Genomic DNA, 21863 nt, shown 5'->3' with positions numbered 1-21863 from the left:
ATGGGATATTGTGTGTAGATTGATGAGGACAATTTTTTTCTTCAGACAAATAGTAAAACAACAAAACAAGCACAACCTTCTGAATATCTGTAAAGCATTAGCCAACATCAACACACGGTCTTTTAACACACCTATACTTGGAAATGGTCTTAAAAAGGCAAATTCCTAAGAAGAAATTGTCAAACCCACAGGGAACCGTTGAAGATCAGGAGTTTGCTGTTGGCTGTTCCTGTGTAAACAGTAGTGTGTGAACAGCTGGGTGTGTTCCCTGTCTGACTGTTATCGCTTAAACATTTTGCATTCCAGTTGAGTGCCTCTATTCAACATTACTACAGTGCACTGCCTCAGAATAAGCAGTAGGTAAACTAATAATAGCCTATGTCTGCCCTGGATGACTTGAGTCCCGTGGCTTTAAGAGCTCTGTAGATCATCTGTAGGACCATTTAATAAGCTGTGAAGCTGCTTCAACATTTGTTATTTATTTTGGTTATTATTGTCTATCTTTTCCAACATTGGTGATTTAATCTCAGTGATTGCTGCATGCAGCTATTTCTTAACAAACACTACATTCAAAGACTCGTTATACTTCACACCCTAAACAGAACAAGGAAAGAAATGCGATACTGTATTTCATAACCTGGGGACGACAAGATTCTGACATGTTGGTAAAAAATTAGTTATTCACATAGAGTTGCTCTTTAGGTGGTCCTTTACCTGTGAGATGTTGCTAGTTATCCATAGGATAATAGGATTATCCATAGGATCTCTATCTCTTTCATGTTTGATGAACATGAATTAATATATTTGATAATGTGATTAGATATAATAAAGGGTATTCTCTTTATTTAATCATTAAATATCTGTACTTTTCTATTGAAATTGAAAATCCTGTGCCCCCCACACAAAAAAATATTGACAAATGTCTTAGAATTGGGATACTCTGCACTTTAGGTACCTTGATGGCGAGAACCTTAATGGGTTATGAAAGCAAATAATTCACTACAAAACATTTGAGATCTGGGATGTGAAAAATGTCATTCTCAATATCTCAGAACCATGCTTTGTACAGATATAACCTTATAGTCCCAAGGTCTCGATTTCCAAATACCACAAGGAAGAAGTTAAGGCAAAAATAAGTAACTAGGCCTACACTATTAGGCTACTCATTAAATACAATTCCCAATTTAAGGTGAGAGCTAACATAACTGCCCAGGGACTGCGGTTGAAAATTAGCCGGCTGGCTAAAACCGGCACTTTTACTGAAACTTTGATTAATGTGCACTGTCCCTGTAAAAATAAAATAAACTCAAAACATCACACAGTAGTATGTAGTTGAACCCATGTTCACTAATAAACTAAATGTGGAAAACTAAATGTACTACTATTCATAGTTTCCTTATGAAGAAGTGCTTCCATCTTGTGGCTCAATCAGTGCTATGCAGGCTGGTGCTCCTGCCTTGGATCTGTCTGATATGATGTCTCCAACAGTAGTGATGAAGTAGATTTATCGTATAATTCAAAGGAATAATTATCACAATATAAATAAAAAGTTTTTATAAATGTTGTAATTATATACATTTTATATGACACATTAAATGTAAATAGAAAAGTTATTCTTGTTGAAAAAAAGCATATACCAACATAAATTAGTTATTTTTTAACAAATTAAAAAGTGTCTGTTTTAGGTAAAATTTTCACAGGATACTGTAGAAATGTTAAAAACTCTTCAGTGCTCATGTCTCTTGAAGGACAACAACGTGAGCCCAAATAAGACATGCAGTATCCTGCATACGGTCGTTCACCTAAATTCACAGCTACATAAAAAATGTCCTACAGTTTAATACGGGAAGTATTTCCTCTGAGATGTCCGTGTCTGACAGACATCAACTGAGCAGGAGCTATTTTCCCAAAAGCGTGAGGGTAATTTTGATGAAGACATACAGTACATTCCTTGCTGTGTTTTTAGATTATGTTCCTACATCACAAGAGCCAGTGTGGAGACGCAGCGCCCCCTGTCTGTGGAGTGAACTCAGGGTCCTGAACTCCAGTGGCATAGTGTGTGGACTGGCATGGGACGTGTACTCGTAGGTCAGAGTGTCATAGTAATGGTACTTCACTGGTTTCCCCTGTGAATCCTGAGGGAAAGGCCAGAAACCGTACAGGTGGATCTCCTCACAGAAGCGAGTGGCCATGGTGTACATCAGTAGACCAGTGGTGGGTCTCTTTATCTGGACGTTGTTGGTCAGCCAATACCTGAAGAATGGAGCAAGATAGTTATATAACCAAGCTAAAAGTATTTTAAGGCACTCAAGTGTGACCTGACATCTGAAAGAAATACCTAAGATGAAATCTTTGGAATCTTTATTTTAGGATAGAGCTATTTCTCAGTGTTCAATATTTTCCTTTGTATCTGAAAAATAAATCTACAGAACCTATAAAACTAGTGGACACTTGCACACACGCCAAGGTCCTATGACAGATAACACATAGCAAGAATACAATCGTGTTGAAGATTATCTGAAGCAAAGTCTGGTAGACTTTATCTCTGATAAAGAGGATGAGTGCATTGAAGCCAATATCCGTTAGAAAGCACTGAACCCTCTGCATTCTTAGCACTACAATGGCAGTCCACTCACCCTTGAATAAGCCCCAACAATAAGCACCCTTTCTCTCCCTATGTGGTGTCTTTCACTCAGCTCTCTGGGTGGATGTATGCTGAGGCGCCAGTGGGCTCAAGAAGAGGAACAGAATTGTAATAAGAGAGACAGGTCTGGGGCCTGCAGTCACAATGCAAGCCCCATCTGGTCCTCTCACTCACAGGCCCCCAGCCCAGCATGGCCTACCTGGACCTCGAGATACTCTAAGAGGAGCCCAGTGACCTAGCAGTGGCCTAGGACTCGCAGGCGGTCAATGGTGGATCTATCGAGTACTCAGAGAAGCAGAAACCCAGGGGAATCTATTCAGTTTGGCATTTATCAAGCACCACTGTAGCTAAAAGGTCATAGACATGTACTGCATTTCTAACAGCGTTTTCCCTGCATTTCAAAAATGTATTGCCCTTTCAGAAAAGATTCAAGGCTTTTTGTCAAAATACACTACAAAAAAAGAACACTTCTGCTGGCTAGCTGTCCTCCTGCAAATACAACAGCAGGCAGAGAGGCCAGCTGCAGTAAGTTGGTCAACAATGGCCTGTTGAGTAGCTCTAATACTCTGTTTAAAAATTGCAGGGGACCTGTGAACTGCTGCTTAATTAGTGGCTGCCAGGCCCTGGATTGTGGAGCTCACAAGTGTACAGACTACGAGCTTCAGTGTCACAAAGAGCACATGTGTTCCCTCCTTGTCTTACCCTCTGACAGCATGGAGAAGGCGCAGTGAGGGGAAGGCGGTGTGCACATCAACCGTGTGCAGCAGGATGAGACGGATGGCCCACTCTACCCTCTCCTCTCCTCCCTTGGCCATGAAGGCTGGGATCCACAGTACGCTGCCGCTGAGGCTCCGGAGCCGCTGCAGGAAGCGCTCCCTCCACTCCTCACTGGCCAGGTCCTGGAAGGCCCGCTGCACCACAGATGGGTTCATGGTCACAAGGTTGGTGCGCCGGCCCACATCCCCAGCATACTCCTCCACTGGCGCCAGGTTACATCTGCAAAGATACATTTATCTAAATTACTCTGCTATCACTTAGTCCATTTGATTAGTCTTTCACAAATATTAAGGTCAAACCACAGATCTCGTAAATTGGCCCAATCCTACTGTCCTCCATAAACTCCATGAAGATTTGTAAACTCCACATACACTAATTTAGGTAGCTCTGACATTGTTCAACATGCATTAAGCACATAGTCAGCTAAGAACAACCCTACACCAAACACAGCTAGCTCAGGGGTGAACTGCAACTGAAAACCCTAATGAATGTATTCCATGTGTCATCCTGCTGTGTGTTGGTATCGTGTCAAAAGAAGGTTACTTGACTGACCTTAGTAAAAGTAATTACTATACTATACCAATGAGAGATAATGACCTAAGGGGAAATAAAATGTCCTGTATCTATTAAAATAAATCATGTGGGCTGTGTGAGAGCCAGAGTCGGGTTTAACTGAGCACTGCTGTGAGCAGAGGCATTATTTCCCTACCTGAATACCTCAGGAAATCCCTCATCACTCCCTCCCAGCTAACGGCCCCTGCTAAGCTATGTCTTTCTCTGCAAACCTATTCTGACCCGTCTTTCCGTTTCCCTGTTGATCTGACACTCCAGCAGCAGGGAGGTTGGGGATTTACTCTTCCACCATAGAGGCATACAGTACGGCTCTGCATATCCAGACGTTAGATCAAGTTACACAAGGAGGATGGGGAAAAACACCTTCCCAAAGTAATGAGGGACTTCAAATATCCCTATCTCATTACAGCAGTACAAACGTATCAGCAGAAATTCACTGCCTTGCTACAGTTTTGCTATTATTGTACAGGAATCAAAATATACGAGATATACTATGATTCCCATCCCCAAAAAACTGTGAAATATTGATATGGTTTCGCATATTTCCCAATTTCCATTAGTTCAGATGCCTCTCTTCATCATTAATTTATGTCATATGTCAAACTCATTCCACAACTGGGCCGAGTGTCTGCGGGTTTTCGCTCCTCCCTTGTACTTGATTGATTGATTAATTAAGGTCACTAATTAGTAAGGAACTCCCCTCCCCTAGTTGTCTAGGTCTTAATTGAAATGAAAGACCAAAAACCAGCAGACACTATGCCCTCCATGGAATGAGTTTGAAACCCCTGATTTATGTGCTCTACTTTCTAATTACCCATACTCACGATGCAGTGGAGGCTTTTTTGCCTGGTCACAGAAATCTGCTGTGTTGTGCACTGAAGTCCACAAGCGAAGGGAAAAGATGACAGGAGGAGAGTGCGTAGATAGTTGGGAGAAGGAATTTTATATACAATGAGCAGTGATCATGCTGTTTTTATGTGGCTGTTATGAAAGTGAACTGTGTTTGCGTGGGATCAGTGGTGTATTCATTCTGCCGATTCTGTTCAAAACGCTTCTTAAATGGAAGCAAACGGAATCGGGATAAACATACCTGAATTTGTCCAATATAAAACTCAATATAAAATTTGTAACTGTTGGACTAATGATTACACCCCAGATTAGCTAGATGCAGGCAAGAGTGTGCAAGGCGTATTGAATGCGTCAAAGTCTGTCACCTTGATTAGTCAAAAATCTCTCGACCTGTGCACCTACATTGTCAACTTTTATTCATAGGTTAGGTTGTAGCAACCTCATGATGGGTACAGGGAAAATTGGTCATTGTCATGTAATTGGTCATTGTCATGTAGTAGCATTGTCATGTAATAGCCTAAACCTATCGATGTTACATTGAGCTGGGTGAATGTCATTTGAATGACAATTATCCAATATGCTGTAATAGAAATAAAGCCATGCTCATAATAACAAAATCATCCTCCCTCATCTCAAACGGCACCAACCGCCACTGTCACAATGCCTTGCTGTAGTGTGGACACAGTTAGGCAACCTTGGATTTCTTCCCCCTATAAACATCTGTAGTTGTACAATTGCTATGCATAGCTGTACTTTCTCTGTTGCTACACTGACAGACAAAGCAGTTATATAGCAATAAATAACCCACTCACAGAAAGCCGTTTGCTGACACACTAGCACAGAGCAGCATTGACGGATGGTTTCAGACAGACATTCTCCCTTGGTAAATGAGTGTAGCAGTCCTAGGAACAAACGGCAGTGCTTCTGTAAAGCACCCCATTACATTTCGGGTGGATAGCAGTAGCTTTTGGAAATGTCACATTTACCCAGCAGGTATTTAATTGCTGTAAGTACTGCTGCTCATTTCTAAAAGTAGCAGGCATTTCAAAGGTGTGGAGAATATGTTATAGAGCAGTGGCATTGAATCCTCAAGGTAAAGTATTTGTGAAATCTAAGGGACTGTGCTTACATAAAAGTTGTGAGTATAAAGATGTATAGTGCTTTAATATAGAGCCTCATTACTATCCTGAATATTCCACTGCAAATTCAATGATAAATTAACTCACAATTCACTTTTATACACAGCAAATTGGCCCGTGTTACCTTGATAGTCTTGATTTCTCAGTGTAACATTTCTAGTGTTGATTCAGGTGTTAAATTACGTTAACACTCATTCATGTAAAAGAATCCCAGTGTTGATATTAATAACCAATCTTAAACCAAAATCACGCCCAAAATTATCATATTTACCAGAATGCTCTATTGCAGGTGTCACGACTTCTGCCAAAGTCAATGCCTCTCCTTGTTCGGTCAGTGCTCAGCAGTCGACGTCACCGGTCTTCTAGCCATCATTGATCCATTTTTCATGTTCCTTTGTTTTTTCTTGTCTTCCTACACACCTGGTTTCAATCCCATTCATTACCCGTTGTGTATTTAACCCTCTGTTTCCCCTCATGTCCTTGTCAGAGATTGTTTGTTGTTCAGTATTCGTGTTGTTTGTATTGGTGCGCAAAGTGTCCTCTAACCCACTTTGTTTTATTGTATTAATGGTTTTAGAGTTAGGTTTGTTTTCAAGTTATTAAACAACTCCATTCCACTATGTTTGATTCTCCTGCTCCTGACTTCCCTGCCACCTATACACACGATTCTGACAGAATCTCTGACCAAACATGAAGTCAGCAGGAGAAGGTACCCCGGCCATGGAGGTGGAGCGTCATGGAACATAAAGAGATGATTTACAATCTGAGCGCCGCCATGAATCGCGTTGTCCAGAATATGGACCGCTGGGAGACACACAGGGAGGTTTTCTAGTGCCTCCACTAGCACAACCGAGGTCTCCCCTGAGTGCCCCTTTCCCGCCTGAACCCAGCAGGATCCATCTATCCATGCCACAGGGGTGCGACAGAGATGCTGCCAGGGTTTCCTCCTCAAACTAAGCCTGTACCTGGCCACGGTCCACCCAGCTCCATTGGACCGTGAGAAGAGTTTCGCCTTCATCTCGTGCCTCACCATGAAAGCCCTGGAGTGGGCCAGTGCTGCTTGTGGAGGGGGAGATGCGGCATTGGACCATTTTGAGGAGTTCACCCGCAGTTTCCGGGCAGTATTCGACCACCCACCCGAGGGTAGAGTGGCGGGTGAGCGCCTCTACCATCTAAGGCAGGAGACGAGGAGCGCCCAGGAGTTTGCGCTGGAGTTTCGGACCCTGGCTGCTGGCGCTGGATGGAGCAACAGGGCCCTGATCGACCATTACTGCTGTAGTCTACGCGAGGACATCTGTCGGGAGCTGAACTGCAGAGACGCCACCCACACCTTCGACCAGCTGGTGGACCTGTCCATCCGGCTGGACAACCTGCTGACTACTCGCAGACATCCAGATCGGGGTCTGGTTGTTCCATCCTCCCGCACACCCTCCGATACCCATGGAGCTGGGAGGGATGGAACGCAGGGAGACCGGAGGGGGTTCCCGTTCATGGTTGCAGAGGTCACACTGCTGGTCGGTGCCGGGTTGGTTCCTCTGGGAATCGAGGTAGCAGGCAGGGCACACTGGCGTCACCCCAGGTGAGTAGGCACCATTCTCATCCAGAGCCCTCTGTTGCACATATGTTTGTCTGTCACTTTTCCTGAATTGTCCCCATGTTCCCAGCACAAGGCGCTAGTAGATTCAGGTGCGGCAGGGAATTTCATTAATAAAGTATTAGCTCATAGTTTAGGGATCCCCATTGTTCCTGTAGATGTGCCTTTCCCCGTTCACACCTTAGATAGTCGACCATTAGGGTCAGGGTTTATCAGGGAGGCCACCGCTCCTTTGAGTATGGTAACGCAGGGGGGTCACAGGGAAAAGATGAGTTTTTTCTTATTTACTCCTGCATATCCCGTGGTGCTGAGCCTACCCTGGTTAGCTTGTCATAACCCCACTGTTTCTTGGCCACAGAGGGCTCTCACGGGGTGGTCGCGAGAGTGCTCAGGTAGGTGTTTAGGGGTTTCCTTTGGTGCTACTACGGTGGATAGTCCAGACCAGGTCTCCACCGTGCGCATTCCCCCAGAATATGCCGATTTGGCTCTCGCTTTCTGTAAAAAGAAGGCGACTCAATACCACCCCATTGACGAGGGGATTGTGCGATAAATCTCCTGGTAGACACTGCACTTCCCAGGAGTCATGTGTATCCCCTGTCGCAAGCGGAGACGGTGGCTATGGAGACATATGTCTTCGAATCCCTGCGTAAGGGGTATATTCGGCCCTCCATTTCACCCGTCTCCTCAAGTTTCTTTTTTTGTGAAGAAGGATGGAGGTTTGCGCCCGTGCATTGATTATTGAGGTCTCAATCAAATCACGGTGAGGTACAGTGACCCGCTACCTCTAATCGCTATGGCGATTGAGTCAATGCACGGGGCGCGCTTCTTCACTAAACTGCTTCTCAGGAGTGCGTACCACCTGGTGCGTATCCGGAAGGGAGACGAGTTGAAGACAGCCTTTACTACCACCTCAGGGCATTAGGAGTACCTCGTCGTGCCGTATGGGTTGATGAATGCTCCATCAGTCTTCCAATCCTTTGTAGACGAGATTTTCAGAGACCTGCACGGGCAGGGTGTAGTGGTGTACTCTGCTACACGTGCCGAGCATGTGTCTCTGGTGCGCAGAGTGCTTGGTCGCCTGTTGGAGCATGACCTGTATGTCAAGGCTGAGAAATGCCTGTTCTTCCAACAGTCCGTTTCCATCCTAGGGCATCGCATTTCCAGGAGTGGAGATGGAGAGTGACCGCATTGCAGCCATGCGTAATTGGCTGACTCCCACCACGGTAAAGGAGGTGCAGCGATTCTTAGGGTTTGCCAACTACTACCGGAGGTTTATCCGGGGTTTTGGTCAGGTTGCTGCTCCCATTACCTCACTGCTAAAGGGGGGCCTGGTGTGCTTGCAGTGGTCAGCTGAGGCAAACAGGGCTTTTAGGCACCTGAAGGCTGTTTGCCTCGGCACATGAGTTGGCTCATCCGGATCCCTCTTTGCCATTCATAGTGGAGGTGGACGCATCCGAAGCTGGGATAGGAGCAGTGCTCTCTTAGCGCTCGGGTACGCCACTGAAGCTCCGCTCATGTGCCTTCTTTTTGAAGAAGTTCAGCCCAGCGGAGCGAAACTATGATGTGGGGAACTGGGAGCTGTTGGCTGTCATCAAGGCTTTGAAGGCGTGGAGACATTCGTTTGAGGGGGCTAAACACCCTTTCCTCATCTGGACTGACCATTGCAATCTGGACTACATCCGGGAGGCGAGGAGACTGAATCCTCGCAAGGCAAGGTGGGCCATGTTTTTCACCCGTTTTGTGTTTACCCTCTCTTACAGACTAGGCTTCCAGAACGTTAAGGCAGACGCTCTGTCCCGGCTGTATGACACAGAGGAGTGGTCCATGGATCTCACTCCCAGCCTCTTGTTTGGTGGCGCCAGTAGTGTGGGAGCTGGATGCAGACATTGAGCGGGTGTCACGTGCAGAGCCCTCTCCCCCTCAGTGTCCAGCTTGGCGTCTGTATGCTCCATCTGCTGTCTGTGACCGATTGATCTATTGGGCCCACACGTCACCCTCCTCTGATAACCCTGGGATAGGTCGGACGGTGTGCTGTCTTGATGGGAGGTACTGGTGGCCCACTTTAGCTAAGGACGTGTGGGTTTATGTTTCCTCCTGCTCAGTGTGCACCCAGTGCAAGGCTCCTAGACACCTGCCCAGAGGAAAGTTACAACCCTTACCCGTTCCACAACGGCCGTGATCGCACCTGTCGGTGGATTTCTTAACTGATCTTCCACCTTCACAGGGTAACACCACGATCCTGGTCGTTATGGATCGTTTTTCTAAGTCCTGTCGTCTCCTCCCTTTGCCCGGTCTCCCTACAGCCTTAACAATTGTGTAGGCCCTGTTTACACACGTCTTCTATGGGGTGCCTGAGGAGATAGTGTCTGATCGGGGTCCCCAGATCACGTCAAGGGTCTGGAAGGCGTTCATGGAACATTTGGGGGTCTTGGTCAGCCTTACCTCAGGTTTTCACTCCGAGAGTAATGGGCAGGTGGAGAGAGTTAACCAGGATGTGGGTAGGTTTCTGCTGTCTTATTGCCAGGACAGGCCGGGGGAGTGGGCGACGTTCGTGCCCTGGGCAGAGATGGCCCAGAACTCGCTTCATCACTCCTACACTTACCTATCTTCCTTTCAATGTGTATTAGGGTATCAGCCGGTACTGGCTCCTTTGCATCAGAGTCAGGCCGAGGCTCCTGCTGTAGACAATTGGTTCCGGCGTGCGGAGGAAACCTGGGAGGCGCACCATACTGCACCATCCATCTTGGATTCGAGATGTCGGGCGAGGGGCCTTCAGTACCTCGTGGACTGGGAGGGGTACGGTCGGGAGGAGAGATGCTGGGTTCCGGTGGAGGACGTGTTAGATTCTTCCCTGCTGCGAGAATTCCACCGTCTCCATCCGGATCTCCCTGTGCCTCGCCCTCCGGGTCGTCCCTAAGGCCGGTGTCGACACGCTGCGGAGCCGCGCGTCGGCGGGGTACTGTCACAACTTCTGCCGAAGTCGTTGCCTCTCCTTGTTTGGGCGGTGCTCGGCGGTCGACGTTACCGGTCTTCTAGCCATCATTGATCCATTTTTCATATTCCATTGGTTTTGTCTTGTCTTCCTACACACCTGGTTTCAATCCCATTTCATTACCTGTTGTGTATTTAACCCCCTGTTGGTGCATGTTTTCAAGTTATTAAACAACTCCATTCCATTAAGTTTGATTCTCCTGCGCCGGACTTCCCTGCCACCTATACACACGATTCTGACAGGAGGTAGATTTGTAGAATTGTTTGTTTCAATGTTTTTGCATGTACATTGATTGATTAATTAATATTATGCCTCTCGAATATAAATAACATTTTTCTAAACAAATCCAATCAGTTACTGGGACTTGTTGCACCCGTTACTAAAATGGTAGTTCCAGTTTAGATGCTTTAGGTAGTCTCATATGTTAGACTTCCCAACCCGGCAGTCATTCTAAATGCGGTTCCCGGTGAATACAAATGAAAAATGTTGGATATCCCCACTCTGGCTGAATTCCAATAGGACTTACACATCACTTTACAAGCCAGCATAATGTTACTTGCAGGCCTGGTGTTGCCTGTAAACCATGATTTTCAGCCCACTGTATTAAGATAACGATGACTTCAAAATAAGGCCTTGTGAAAAATGTTGTATTGCGTTAAATAATTAAATGTAATGATACCATATTCACTTAGTAGGCCACAGGACTAAGAATGCAACAACCATGTCTCTGTCACCAGGGGTGCAACTTTCACTGGGGATGGAGGGGACATATCCTGCCCAAATTCTGAAATTGGATTTTTGCCCCTCCCCCAGTTTTATAATTGGAATGTGATACAAAACGATGCAATGGTAGGCTTTAGGATCATGCGGACACCTCCGTGAGATCGGGTAGGCTGTTTGGAGTGTTTATCCGACTGGATTAAAAAATATATATTTGTCCCCCCACTTCTAAAACCATGATCCCTTATGATCCCTTATTGATGTCAACTGTTAAATCCACTTCAATCAGTGTAGATGAAGTGGAGGAGACAGGTTAGAGAAGGATTTTTAAGCCTTAAGACATTTAATACATGGATTGTGTTTGTGTGCCATTCAGAGGGTGAATGGGCAAGACAAAAGATGTAAGTGCCTTTGAACGGGGTATGGTAGTAGGTGCCAGGCGTACCAGTCTGAGTGTGTCAAGAACTGCAATTCTGCTGGTGGTTTCATGCTCAACAGTTTCCTGTGTGTATCAAGAATGGTCCACCACCCAAAGGACATCCAGCCAACTTGACACAACTGTGGGAAACATTTGAGTCAACATGGGCCAGCATCCCTGTGGAACGTTTTCAACGCCTTGTGTAATCCATGCCCCGACTAATCGAGGCTGTTCTGAGGGCAATCGGTTTTGTTTAGTACACTCAGTGTATATAATGTAGGTATTCGTCTTGTCCAGATGGGAAAGGGCAGTGTGCAGTGCAATGGTGATCTGTTGGGCCAATATGGGAATTGTAGTGGGTCTAGGGTGTCTGATAAGGTGGAGGTGATATGGTTCTTAACTAGCCTCTTAAAGCACTTCATCAGATCAGTTCCTTTCACATTGTTGGGTACAGGAACAATTGTGAACATCTTGAATCAAGTGGAGACAACAGATTGGGATATGGAGAGTAAACACTCCAGCCAGCTGGTCTGTACATGCTCTGAGGCTAGGGATACGGTCTGGGCCGGCAGCCCTGCGAGAGTTAGCATGCATAAATAATTTACTCACGTCGACCACAGAGAACGAGGGCACACCTTACCTGATAACAAAGTCATAGGAGTCTATCTCTGGCCCACAGCTGCTGTTGAGTAGGATCCCAGAGTTCCCTATGATGGCACAGTGCCTGTGGTGCTGGTTCTTCATGGGGGATGCGGTGGGCAGCAACTGGTATAGGTTTTCTGAGATATTGGTAGTGCTCTGACGATCAAAGATGTAGTGGATGACATCTCCAGGTTTCAATGTTCCCTTCAGAATAGAGATGTCCCTCTCTGGGTCGAAAAACCTCAGGATGTTCTTCCTATAGAAAGAAAATAAGTTATCCATGAGGGAATACCTAGCTTAGAGGAGTGTGAGATCTGATGGAGACCAATGCAGAGGTAGGCCTACCTGATGAGATTGGAGAGGGTCCTGTTGAACATCCAGTTATCTGTAGAGAGCTTGGTGGTATTATTCGAGTATGAAGGAGAAGCAGGGCTCTTGTCCTCCCCTTCACTGACTAAAGGTTTAGGATTGGCCTTCACTGCTACATTTCTACAACAGGAAAGAGGCATTTATAATAAATTAAGGGCAACATGACTTTGATACATGTGATATAAGAATTTATGTCATCACTTAAAAAAGCAGTGTGAATGAACAACCAAGTCCTGTGTGTAAAGCCATCAAACGTGTAATGAAAGCCCTATAGTCCATTTCATGACATCATTAATGACATTTATTTTCAAACCCCAGGGAATTTCTATGTTTACAGAACACCATCCCCACCGTCAAACATGGAGGTGGAAACATTATGCTTTGGGGGTGTTTTTCTGCTAAGGAGACAGGGCAACTTCACCACATCAAAGGGACAATGGATGGGGCCATGTACCGTCAAATCTTGGGTGAGAACCTCCTTCCCTCAGCCAGGGCATTGAAAATGGGTCGTGGATGGGTATTCCAGCATGACAATGACCCAAAACACACGGCCAAGGCAACAAAGGAGTGGCTCAAGATGCACATTAAGGTCCCGGAGTGGCCTAGCCAGTCTCCAGACCTTAATCCTGTAGAAAATCTGTGGAGGGAGCTGAAGGTTCAAGTTGCCAAACGTCAGCCTCGAAACCTTAATGACTTGGAGAAGATCTGCAAAGGGGAGTGGGTTCAAAATCCCTCCTGAGATGTGTGCAAACCTGGTGGCCAACTACAAGAAACGTCTGACCTCTGTGATTGCCAACAAGGGTTTTGACACCAAGTACTAAGTCATGTTTTGCAGAGGGGTCAAATACTTATTTCCCTCATTAAAATGCAAATAAATGTATAACATTTTTGACATGCGTTTTTCTGGATTTTTGTTGTTGTTATTCTGTCTCTCATTGTTCAAATAAACCTACCATTAAAATTATAGACTGATCATTTCTTTGTCAGTGGGCAAACGTACAAAATCAGCAGGGGATCAAATACTTTTTTCCCTCACTGTATATAATTTTTAAACTGGACAAAAATATAAACATAACATGTGAAGTGATGGTCCCATGTTTCATGAGCTGAAATAATGATCCCAGAAATGTTCCATAGGAACGAAAATGTCTCTCTGTTAGTGAGCATTTCTCCTTTGCCAAAATAATCCATCCACCTGACAGGTGTGGCATATCAAGAAGCTGATTAAACAGCATGCTCATTACACAGGTGCACCTTGTGCTGGGGCAATAAAAGCAACTCTAAAATGTGCAGTTCTGTCACACAATACAATGCCACAGATGTCTCTAGTTTTGAGGGAGCCTGCATACTCACCAGACATGTCACCCATTGAGCATGTTTGGGATTATCTGGATCGACGTGTACAACAGCATGTCCCAGTTCTTGCCAATATCTGCAATCTCGCACAGCCATTGAAGAGGAGTGGGACAACATTCCACAGGCCACAATCAACAGCCTGATCAACTCTATGTAAAGGAGATGTGTCGTGCTGCATGAGGTAAATGGTGGTAACTCATACCATATACTGCCTGGTTTTCTTATCCACGCCTCTCCCTTCTTTTAAGGTACACTATATATGCAAAAGTATGTGGACACCTCTTTAAATTTGGGGATTTGGCTATTTCAGCCACACCAGTTGCTGACAGGTGTATAAATTGTGCACACAGCCATGCTATCTTCATAGACAAACATTGGCAGAAGAATGGGCTTACTGAAGAGCTCAGTGACTTTCAACGTAGCACCGGCATAAGGATGCCACCTTTCCAACAAGTCAGTTTGTCAAATTCCTGCTCTTCTAGAGCTGCTCCGGTTAACTGTAAGTGCTGTTATTGTGAAATGGAAACATCTCGGAGCAACAACGGCTCAGCAACAAAGTGGTAGTCCACACAAGCTCACAGAACGGGACAACCGAGTGATGAAGAGCATAGCGTCTGCAACACTCACCACCGAGTTCCAAACTGCCTCTGGAAGCAACGTCATCACAAGTACGGTTTGTCGGGAGCTTCATGAAATGGATTTCCACACACAAGCCTAAGATCACCATGCCCAATGCCCAGCGTCGGCGGGAGGAATAATGGTCTGGGGCTGTTTTTCATAGTTTGGGCTAGGCCCTGTAGTTGAAGGGAAATCTTAACGCTACAGCATACAATAACATTATAGACGATTCTGTGCTTCCAACTTTGTGGCAACAGTTTGGGGAGGCCCTTTCCTGTTTCAGCATATCAATGCCCCCGTGCACAAAGGGAGGTCCATACAGAAATGGTTTGTTGAGATCGGTGAGAGAGAACTTGACTAGCATGCACAGAGCCCTGACCTCAACCCCATCAAACACCTTTGGGATGAATTGGAACTCTGACTGCGAGCCAGGCCTAATCGCCCAACATCAGTACTCAACCTCACTAACGCTCTTGTGGCTGAATGGAAGCAAGTCCCCACAGCAATGTTCCAACATCTAGTGGCTCCGGGCAGCCGAGCGGAAATGGAAGAAAACTCGCCTCCCTGCGGACCTGGCATCCTTTCACTCCCTCCTCTCTACATTTTCCTCCTCTGTCTCTGCTGCTAAAGCCACTTTCTACCACTCTAAATTCCAAGCATCTGCCTCTAACCCTAGGAAGCTCTTTGCCACCTTCTCCTCCCTCCTGAATCCCTACTCCCCCTCCCTCCTCCCTCTCTGCAGATGACTTCGTCAACCATTTTGAAAAGAAGGTCGACGACACCCGATCCTCGTTTGCTAAGTCAAACGACACCGCTGGTTCTGCTCACACTGCCCTACCCTGTGCTCTGACCTCTTTCTCCCCTCTCTCTCCAGATGAAATCTCGCTTCTTGGGACGGCCGGCCGCCCAACAACCTGCCCGCTTGACCCTATCCCCTCCTCTCTTCTCCAAACCATTTCCGGAGACCTTCTCCCTTACCTCACCTCGCTCATCAACTCATCCCTGACCGCTGGCTACGCCCCTTCCGTCTTCAAGAGAGCGAGAGATGCACCCCTTCTGAAAAAACCTACACTCAATCCCTCCGATGTCAACAACTACAGACCAGTATCCCTTCTTTCTCTGTTCTAGGCCCTCTCCTATTCTCGCTATACACCAAGTCACTTGGCTCTGTCATAACCTCACATGGTCTCTCCTATCATTGCTATGCAGACAACACACAATTAATCTTCTCCTTTCCCCCTTCTGATGACCAGGTGGCGAATCGCATCTCTGCATGTCTGGCAGACATATCAGTGTGGATGACGGATCACCACCTCAAGCTGAACCTCGGCAAGACGGAGCTGCTCTTCCTCCCGGGGAAGGACTGCCCGTTCCATTATCTCGCCATCACGGTTGACAACTCCATTGTGTCCTCCTCCCAGAGCGCTAAGAACCTTGGCGTGATCCTGGACAACACCCTGTCGTTCTCAACTAACATCATGGCGGTGGCCCGTTCCTGTAGGTTCATGCTCTACAACATCCGCAGAGTACGACCCTGCCTCACACAGGAAGCGGCGCAGGTCCTAATCCAGGCACTTGTCATCTCCCGTCTGGATTACTGCAACTCGCTGTTGGCTGGGCTCCATGCCTGTGCCATTAAACCCCTACAACTCATCCAGAACGCCACAGCCCGTCTGGTGTTCAACCTTCCCAAGTTCTCTCATGTCACCCCGCTCCTCCGCTCTCTCCACTGGCTTCCAGTTGAAGCTCGCATCCGCTACAAGACCATGGTGCTTGCCTACGGAGCTGTGAGGGGAACGGCACCGCAGTACCTCCAGGCTCTGATCAGGCCCTACACCCAAACAAGGGCACTGCGTTCATCCACCTCTGTCCTGCTCGCCTCCCTACCACTGAGGAAGTACAGTTCCCGCTCAGCCCAGTCAAAACTGTTTGCTGCTCTGGCCCCCCAATGGTGGAACAAACTCCCTCACGACGCCAGGACAGCGGAGTCAATCACCACCTTCCGGAGACACCTGAAACCCCACCTCTTTAAGGAATACCTAGGATAGGATAAAGTAATCCTTCTCCCCCCCCTTAAATGATTTAGATGCACTATTGTAAAGTGGCTGTTCCACTGGATGTCATAAGGTGAATTCACCAATTTGTATGTCGCTCTGGATAAGAGCGTCTGCCAAATGACTTAAATGTAATGTAATGTAATCTAGTGGAAAGACTTCCCAGCAGTAGCAAAGGGGGGACCAATTCCATATTAATGCCCATGAATTAGGAATGAGATGTTCGACGAGCAGGTGTCCACTTACTTTTGTTCATGTAGTGTATCTATGACCTACAGATGCATATCTGTATTCCCAGTCATGTGAAATACATAGATTAGGGCCTAATTAAATTATTTTAATTGACTGATTTCCTTATATGAACTGTAACTCTTTGAAATTGTTGCATGTAAAATCTTTGAAATTGTTGCATGTTGCATTCATATTTTTGTTCAGTACACATCAGAGATTGTACATCAATTATGTGACCTATTAATTATTTTAATTAGATACAATTCTCTAATCCATGCAGCTTTCCCAAATCTCATAGGTCTTACATGTTTCTATGGAAACAAGCAATTTAATGTTTTTTTATTCAGGTTTATTTTCTTGCCTTAGGGCAAAACCCAATCATAGGGTAATGAGATTGCTGATATGTTCATGTGTATTAAGTCTGTTAATTATTTTACATGTCTGCAAGCATATGAGCTCTGAAGGGTAGCAAATAAAGAGCTAGAATAACAGAATTGATGAGTGTTACAAAATCAGGAGGCAATGGTGGAAGTGGCAGACCAGCCTGACAAACCTGTTTGGCTTTGGAATGAGGCTGTGCAAGTACAATTGTCTGGAACCTCCAAGATTCCTAGACCAAGAAAAAAGTAATTATAGCCACCATCAGAATAATTCACAATATTGTTTGTATGTGTATGTAGTGTATTAAAAAAATATTAATAACTGTACAAAACATTATTTGTTAGATGAATGGAATCATGCAGAACATGAAGTGTGAGGGGCAAGAGCTGGTTTAATCAAATTCCAGGCATATAACTCAAACTGTCAGAATATGGTATATGGCTATGCTCTTAATGTGTATTTGGATGAGCAGTAGGCTCATCACGCTCACGTCAACATGAAGGACAAGAGTATGCATCAAAATGCAGTCAGATGGTGAAACAGAACAGCCATTACATTAATATCATACTGGAAAATGTGCGCTGAAGGCCATGCTTGTCATTAAAGAGATATGTAGTAAGGCAATGTGTCACATGATCCCTGGTAGAGCGGGATATTTCAATGTCTCAGGTAGCTTATGTACCTGAGGGAGAAAAAAAACAGGACATGCCAACTGATCTACCAATCTGACTGTTACCGAATCTGGATAAAAACGTGCAGTCGGTCAACATCCTGTAAAGATCAACCCGAATGGTATATAATATGTACTCTATGAGTAGCATGGACTACTGTTCAAGATATACAACATTAGATACATCATCATTGCCTTTTATGACCACAATCTCAACATAATAAAATCTCATCACATATCTGCTTCAAAAACCCAACTCTCACGGGGTGTGTAAAACTATAGGGCTCCAGAAAATCAATTAGAGCAAGCACTCAGTACTATAATACTATTGCTCCACTAATTGGAAGGTGCAAATGGACAGTGAAAATCCCAATTAGGTATGTGCAATTGCATCTTGTGTCAGTTATTACAGAGGCAAGGAGAATCACTAATATACCAGGCGGCAGACCAGGAGCTAGGAGCATTCAATCTGCTGAAATGAATGTGACAGGCCTAGCTGTGCTATCTGGGGAGCAACACAGCTATTCTATTGTTCTTGGAATGGAGATATGTACAAATATAGGCAAGCTCCTTCATGAAGCATTTGTAATTCATTGGTTCTTACCATGTAATTACAATATAAACATGATTATTACTGTGTAATTACCACCATAAGTATGTTAATAAATACTTGGTCATTTGTGACCCGTTAGACAAAGTACTACATAACAACTGTTCCAGCTGCGTAACATTTACAGCCTTGAGACTTGTGCTATCATTCTCTCCAGCCCCAGAGGTCTCCATGGCAGAACTGTTTGCAGCACATGTATCTTCCAAGCTTCAAGAGTTGTATTTGTGTAATAGAGGATTTCTGCTGCAGGGCTCAATTATGTCTGGAGAAAGGCAAACTGTTTCTTCTGTCACCAGTCTGTTGCTCTCACAGTAACAAATCAAACAGTAATCTCCTATCTGCACAGCCACCCACCAAACAGCCCTCTACCATGACATGACTGGAGCTGGAGTGCAAACAGGATACACTGAAGTGTGGAACAAAACCACCAAGCGCATGCCATTTGTCACGAAGCCCTGGGGTGTCTCAGCTCAGCCTGATGATGCTATTGATTCAAGGTTTGATGTGGAAAGAAAAATGGGCTTCCAATTATTGGACTGGTTCATTTTGATACAGTGGTCTGTTCTATTGTGTTAGTATCTCTTCTAAAACAGTGACTATACAGACTGTTTTTATTATCAAAATGCAATAGAATTAGAGCAAAATCCAGTTGACACTGCTGTTAGAGAGTACAGTATTCTTCACTGAAGAGAGCTAACAGTGTAAAGTTACACCTGAAACTATCTGATTACCAGCACATTGTCTCTCCCCCCAAAACTCCCCCAAAACTCCCCAATTAGTTAATCCATGCACTCCATAACTAAAGTGTCAAGAGTACACGTATACACACATGCACACACACGCTCGCTCGCTCACTCACTCACTCACTCACTCACTCACTCACTCACTCACTCACTCACTCACTCACACATACACACACACACAGGATCTGAAGGTAGTCCTTAAAGATACTGTAGCCTACTGTATAATGCATGGAGGCTCAACGTCACACAAATTGCTCTTTGGATACAGGTATTGAACGTCTGTTGAACAGCTGTCATCAATTGCATTATTACACTGGGATATCACAAACAAAGGAACAGCTAAAGTGAATGGTTCGATTCAAAACCAAAGACAACACTCTTTGAAAAAATGTTCCAAAGGGTTCTTCTGCTGTCCACATAGGAGAACCCTTTTCGATTCCAGGTAGAACCATCTGTAGAAAGGGTTCTACATAGAACACACCTGGAACCAAAAGGTTCTACCTGGAACCAAAAAGGGTTCCTCAATTCTATGGGGACAGCGAATAATCTTTTTAGGTTCTAGATTGCACATTTTTTCAAAGATGGGAATAGGAGTGGAACGTATCAATACATGCACAGGGGTTTGTAACCTTGAAATGCACAAAATTGTACTCAACCTACATGCATCCTACTGAAGAAATGTAAGAGGAGCGCTCAATATCTTCTTAAGTTCTAAACTGAATGAGTGAAGATAACGCTGAATCTAACAATTCTATATGAACATAAGATAATTATATTTATCTGAATAATGCATTTTAACATCTAGATAACACGTGCAACAAAATGCATGAACAACTCGAATCAGAATCCACCGCTATACTTACGCAATTTCTTTCTCGACTTCAGCAATATCAGCAATGATCAGAAATAATACCAGCACGGTTACAATTCCAAACATCAATGTTCGTAATTCGAACTGCATGACTGAGAAGGTAGAAGAACTAATCGAAGCTACACTCAAAAATCCAAATCGATTGCATATATTATCCTTTTAATCGCTGACAGTGATAGATTGTACGCAATTAAACTCAATTATGTCCACCAATATTCCTCAATGTTCATTTTAAACGAAGACCATGTGTCTACGAACAAATCCCAGGTTCAAGTCCTTTAATAACGTTTTTCTCTCTCCTTTTTTCCCAACGGCAGCGGCACTGTTTTCATTCTCTCCTCAATTCTCCCAGTCAAACTTTCAAAGCTTGTGCTTGAAACTACAAGGGATTGAGATAAAAGCAATATGGAAAACATTTAAACCTTAAAGGTACAGCACGCCTTATGACTTTCTACAGTAGGGTAGCCTATAGCTGCTCTTGGAGGCTTAGGCTAAAGGCTGCTATAATTGGCTACTATCTGCCAGGTCATCATTGAATTGTGATTGACTATTGTTGTAGAACTAACTGATAACCAGGTTCAGGGACCACCTGACATGATTAGGCTACCATGTGTCATCAAATTAATAATCACTGTCTATATTTAACCATTCATCATATAAAGAACATTGTAATTGACACAAAATAATAAAATATGTCATCGCTGTCTTTGTGAGGTTAGGTTTGTTGAGAACATTTTTTTAAATGCAATTTTGTATCATAAAGATATTCATTGAGTGGCATTCTGGTGTCACCATAACATAAATTATCCTTTGTATAGCTGATTGTCCTGTCTGAGTCTGATTACTGTCCTCGCTCCAATGCAAAACCTTTCAGCTTTCAACTTAATGGTAGTCATGTTGAGTCAGTGAAAATGGTGTTTGTCAGGCGGGTGGATGGGTGAGTGATTGAAGACCTTAGGGAGGAATTAAATAGCGCCAGTACTCAGTTAAAAAACATTTGCATTTACTGTACATTTTGTCACTTTACTGGCTTATCGTACTGGTACTCTGGTACGTATATATACACCAATGGTGCTCTTTCAGCATTCAAATAAATCTGTCAAGTGACAGTGGAAATGGATTTCTCAATAAAACCTTTTAAGGATTTTTTTTTGCTTGGACTGACATGGGTTGTGTGTGGCAGTGGTACTAAGGTAAATGATTTTCCTACAACTGTGAATCAAATCAAAATCAAATCACATTTTATTTGCCACATGCACTGAATACAACAGGTGTAGAGCTTACTGTGAAATGTTTACTTACAAACTTTTAACCAACGATTAAGTTCAAGAAATAGAGTTAAGAAAATATTTACTAAGTAAACAGAGGTAAAAAAAATGAAAGAATCAAAAGGTAACAATAAAATGACATAACAATAACGAGGCGATATACAGGGGTTCTGATACAGAGTCAATGTGCGGGAGTATAGGTTAGTCGAGGTCATATGTAAAGTGACTATGCATAGATAATAAACAGACAGCGAGTAGCAGCAGTGTAAAAACAAAGTGGGGGGGTCAATGTAAATACTCCTGGTGTGTAACGTACGTCGGAATGAGGAGACCAAGGTGCAGTG

General features: G+C 44.5%; 1 protein-coding gene across 1 annotated transcript; it reads right to left on the bottom strand.

Annotated features, from left to right (window-relative positions):
- Nucleotides 1–1593: 1593 nt before the first annotated feature.
- On the bottom strand, nt 1594–20341 carry LOC135508706 (alpha-2,8-sialyltransferase 8B-like). Its single transcript, XM_064928937.1, has 6 exons — nt 20244–20341; nt 17530–17586; nt 12694–12837; nt 12347–12604; nt 3347–3640; nt 1594–2253 (listed from the first exon to the last, which is right to left on the bottom strand). Exons 1-6 carry the CDS (start codon nt 20339–20341, stop codon nt 1968–1970), a joined length of 1137 nt encoding a protein of 378 aa, XP_064785009.1. The 3' UTR covers nt 1594–1967.
- Nucleotides 20342–21863: the final 1522 nt, after the last annotated feature.

The sequence above is a fragment of the Oncorhynchus masou genome, chromosome 22, assembly GCF_036934945.1.
Source record: "Oncorhynchus masou masou isolate Uvic2021 chromosome 22, UVic_Omas_1.1, whole genome shotgun sequence".
NCBI lineage: Eukaryota > Metazoa > Chordata > Actinopteri > Salmoniformes > Salmonidae > Oncorhynchus > Oncorhynchus masou.
The sequence above is the reverse complement of the archived record's forward strand: the minus strand, read 5'-3'. Positions and strand labels throughout refer to the sequence as shown.

Excerpts from the sequence above, each read along its gene's own strand:
- LOC135508706 (XM_064928937.1), bottom strand. The coding sequence starts at position 20,341 with ATGCAGTTCGAATTACGAACATTGATGTTTGGAATTGTAACCGTGCTG. Across the intron at positions 17,587-20,243 it reads GAAGTCGAGAAAGAAATTGC|GAATCTTGGAGGTTCCAGAC; the intron begins GTAAGTATAGCG and ends TTCTTGGTCTAG. Across the intron at positions 12,838-17,529 it reads CTCATTCCAAAGCCAAACAG|AAATGTAGCAGTGAAGGCCA; the intron begins GTTTGTCAGGCT and ends TTCCTGTTGTAG.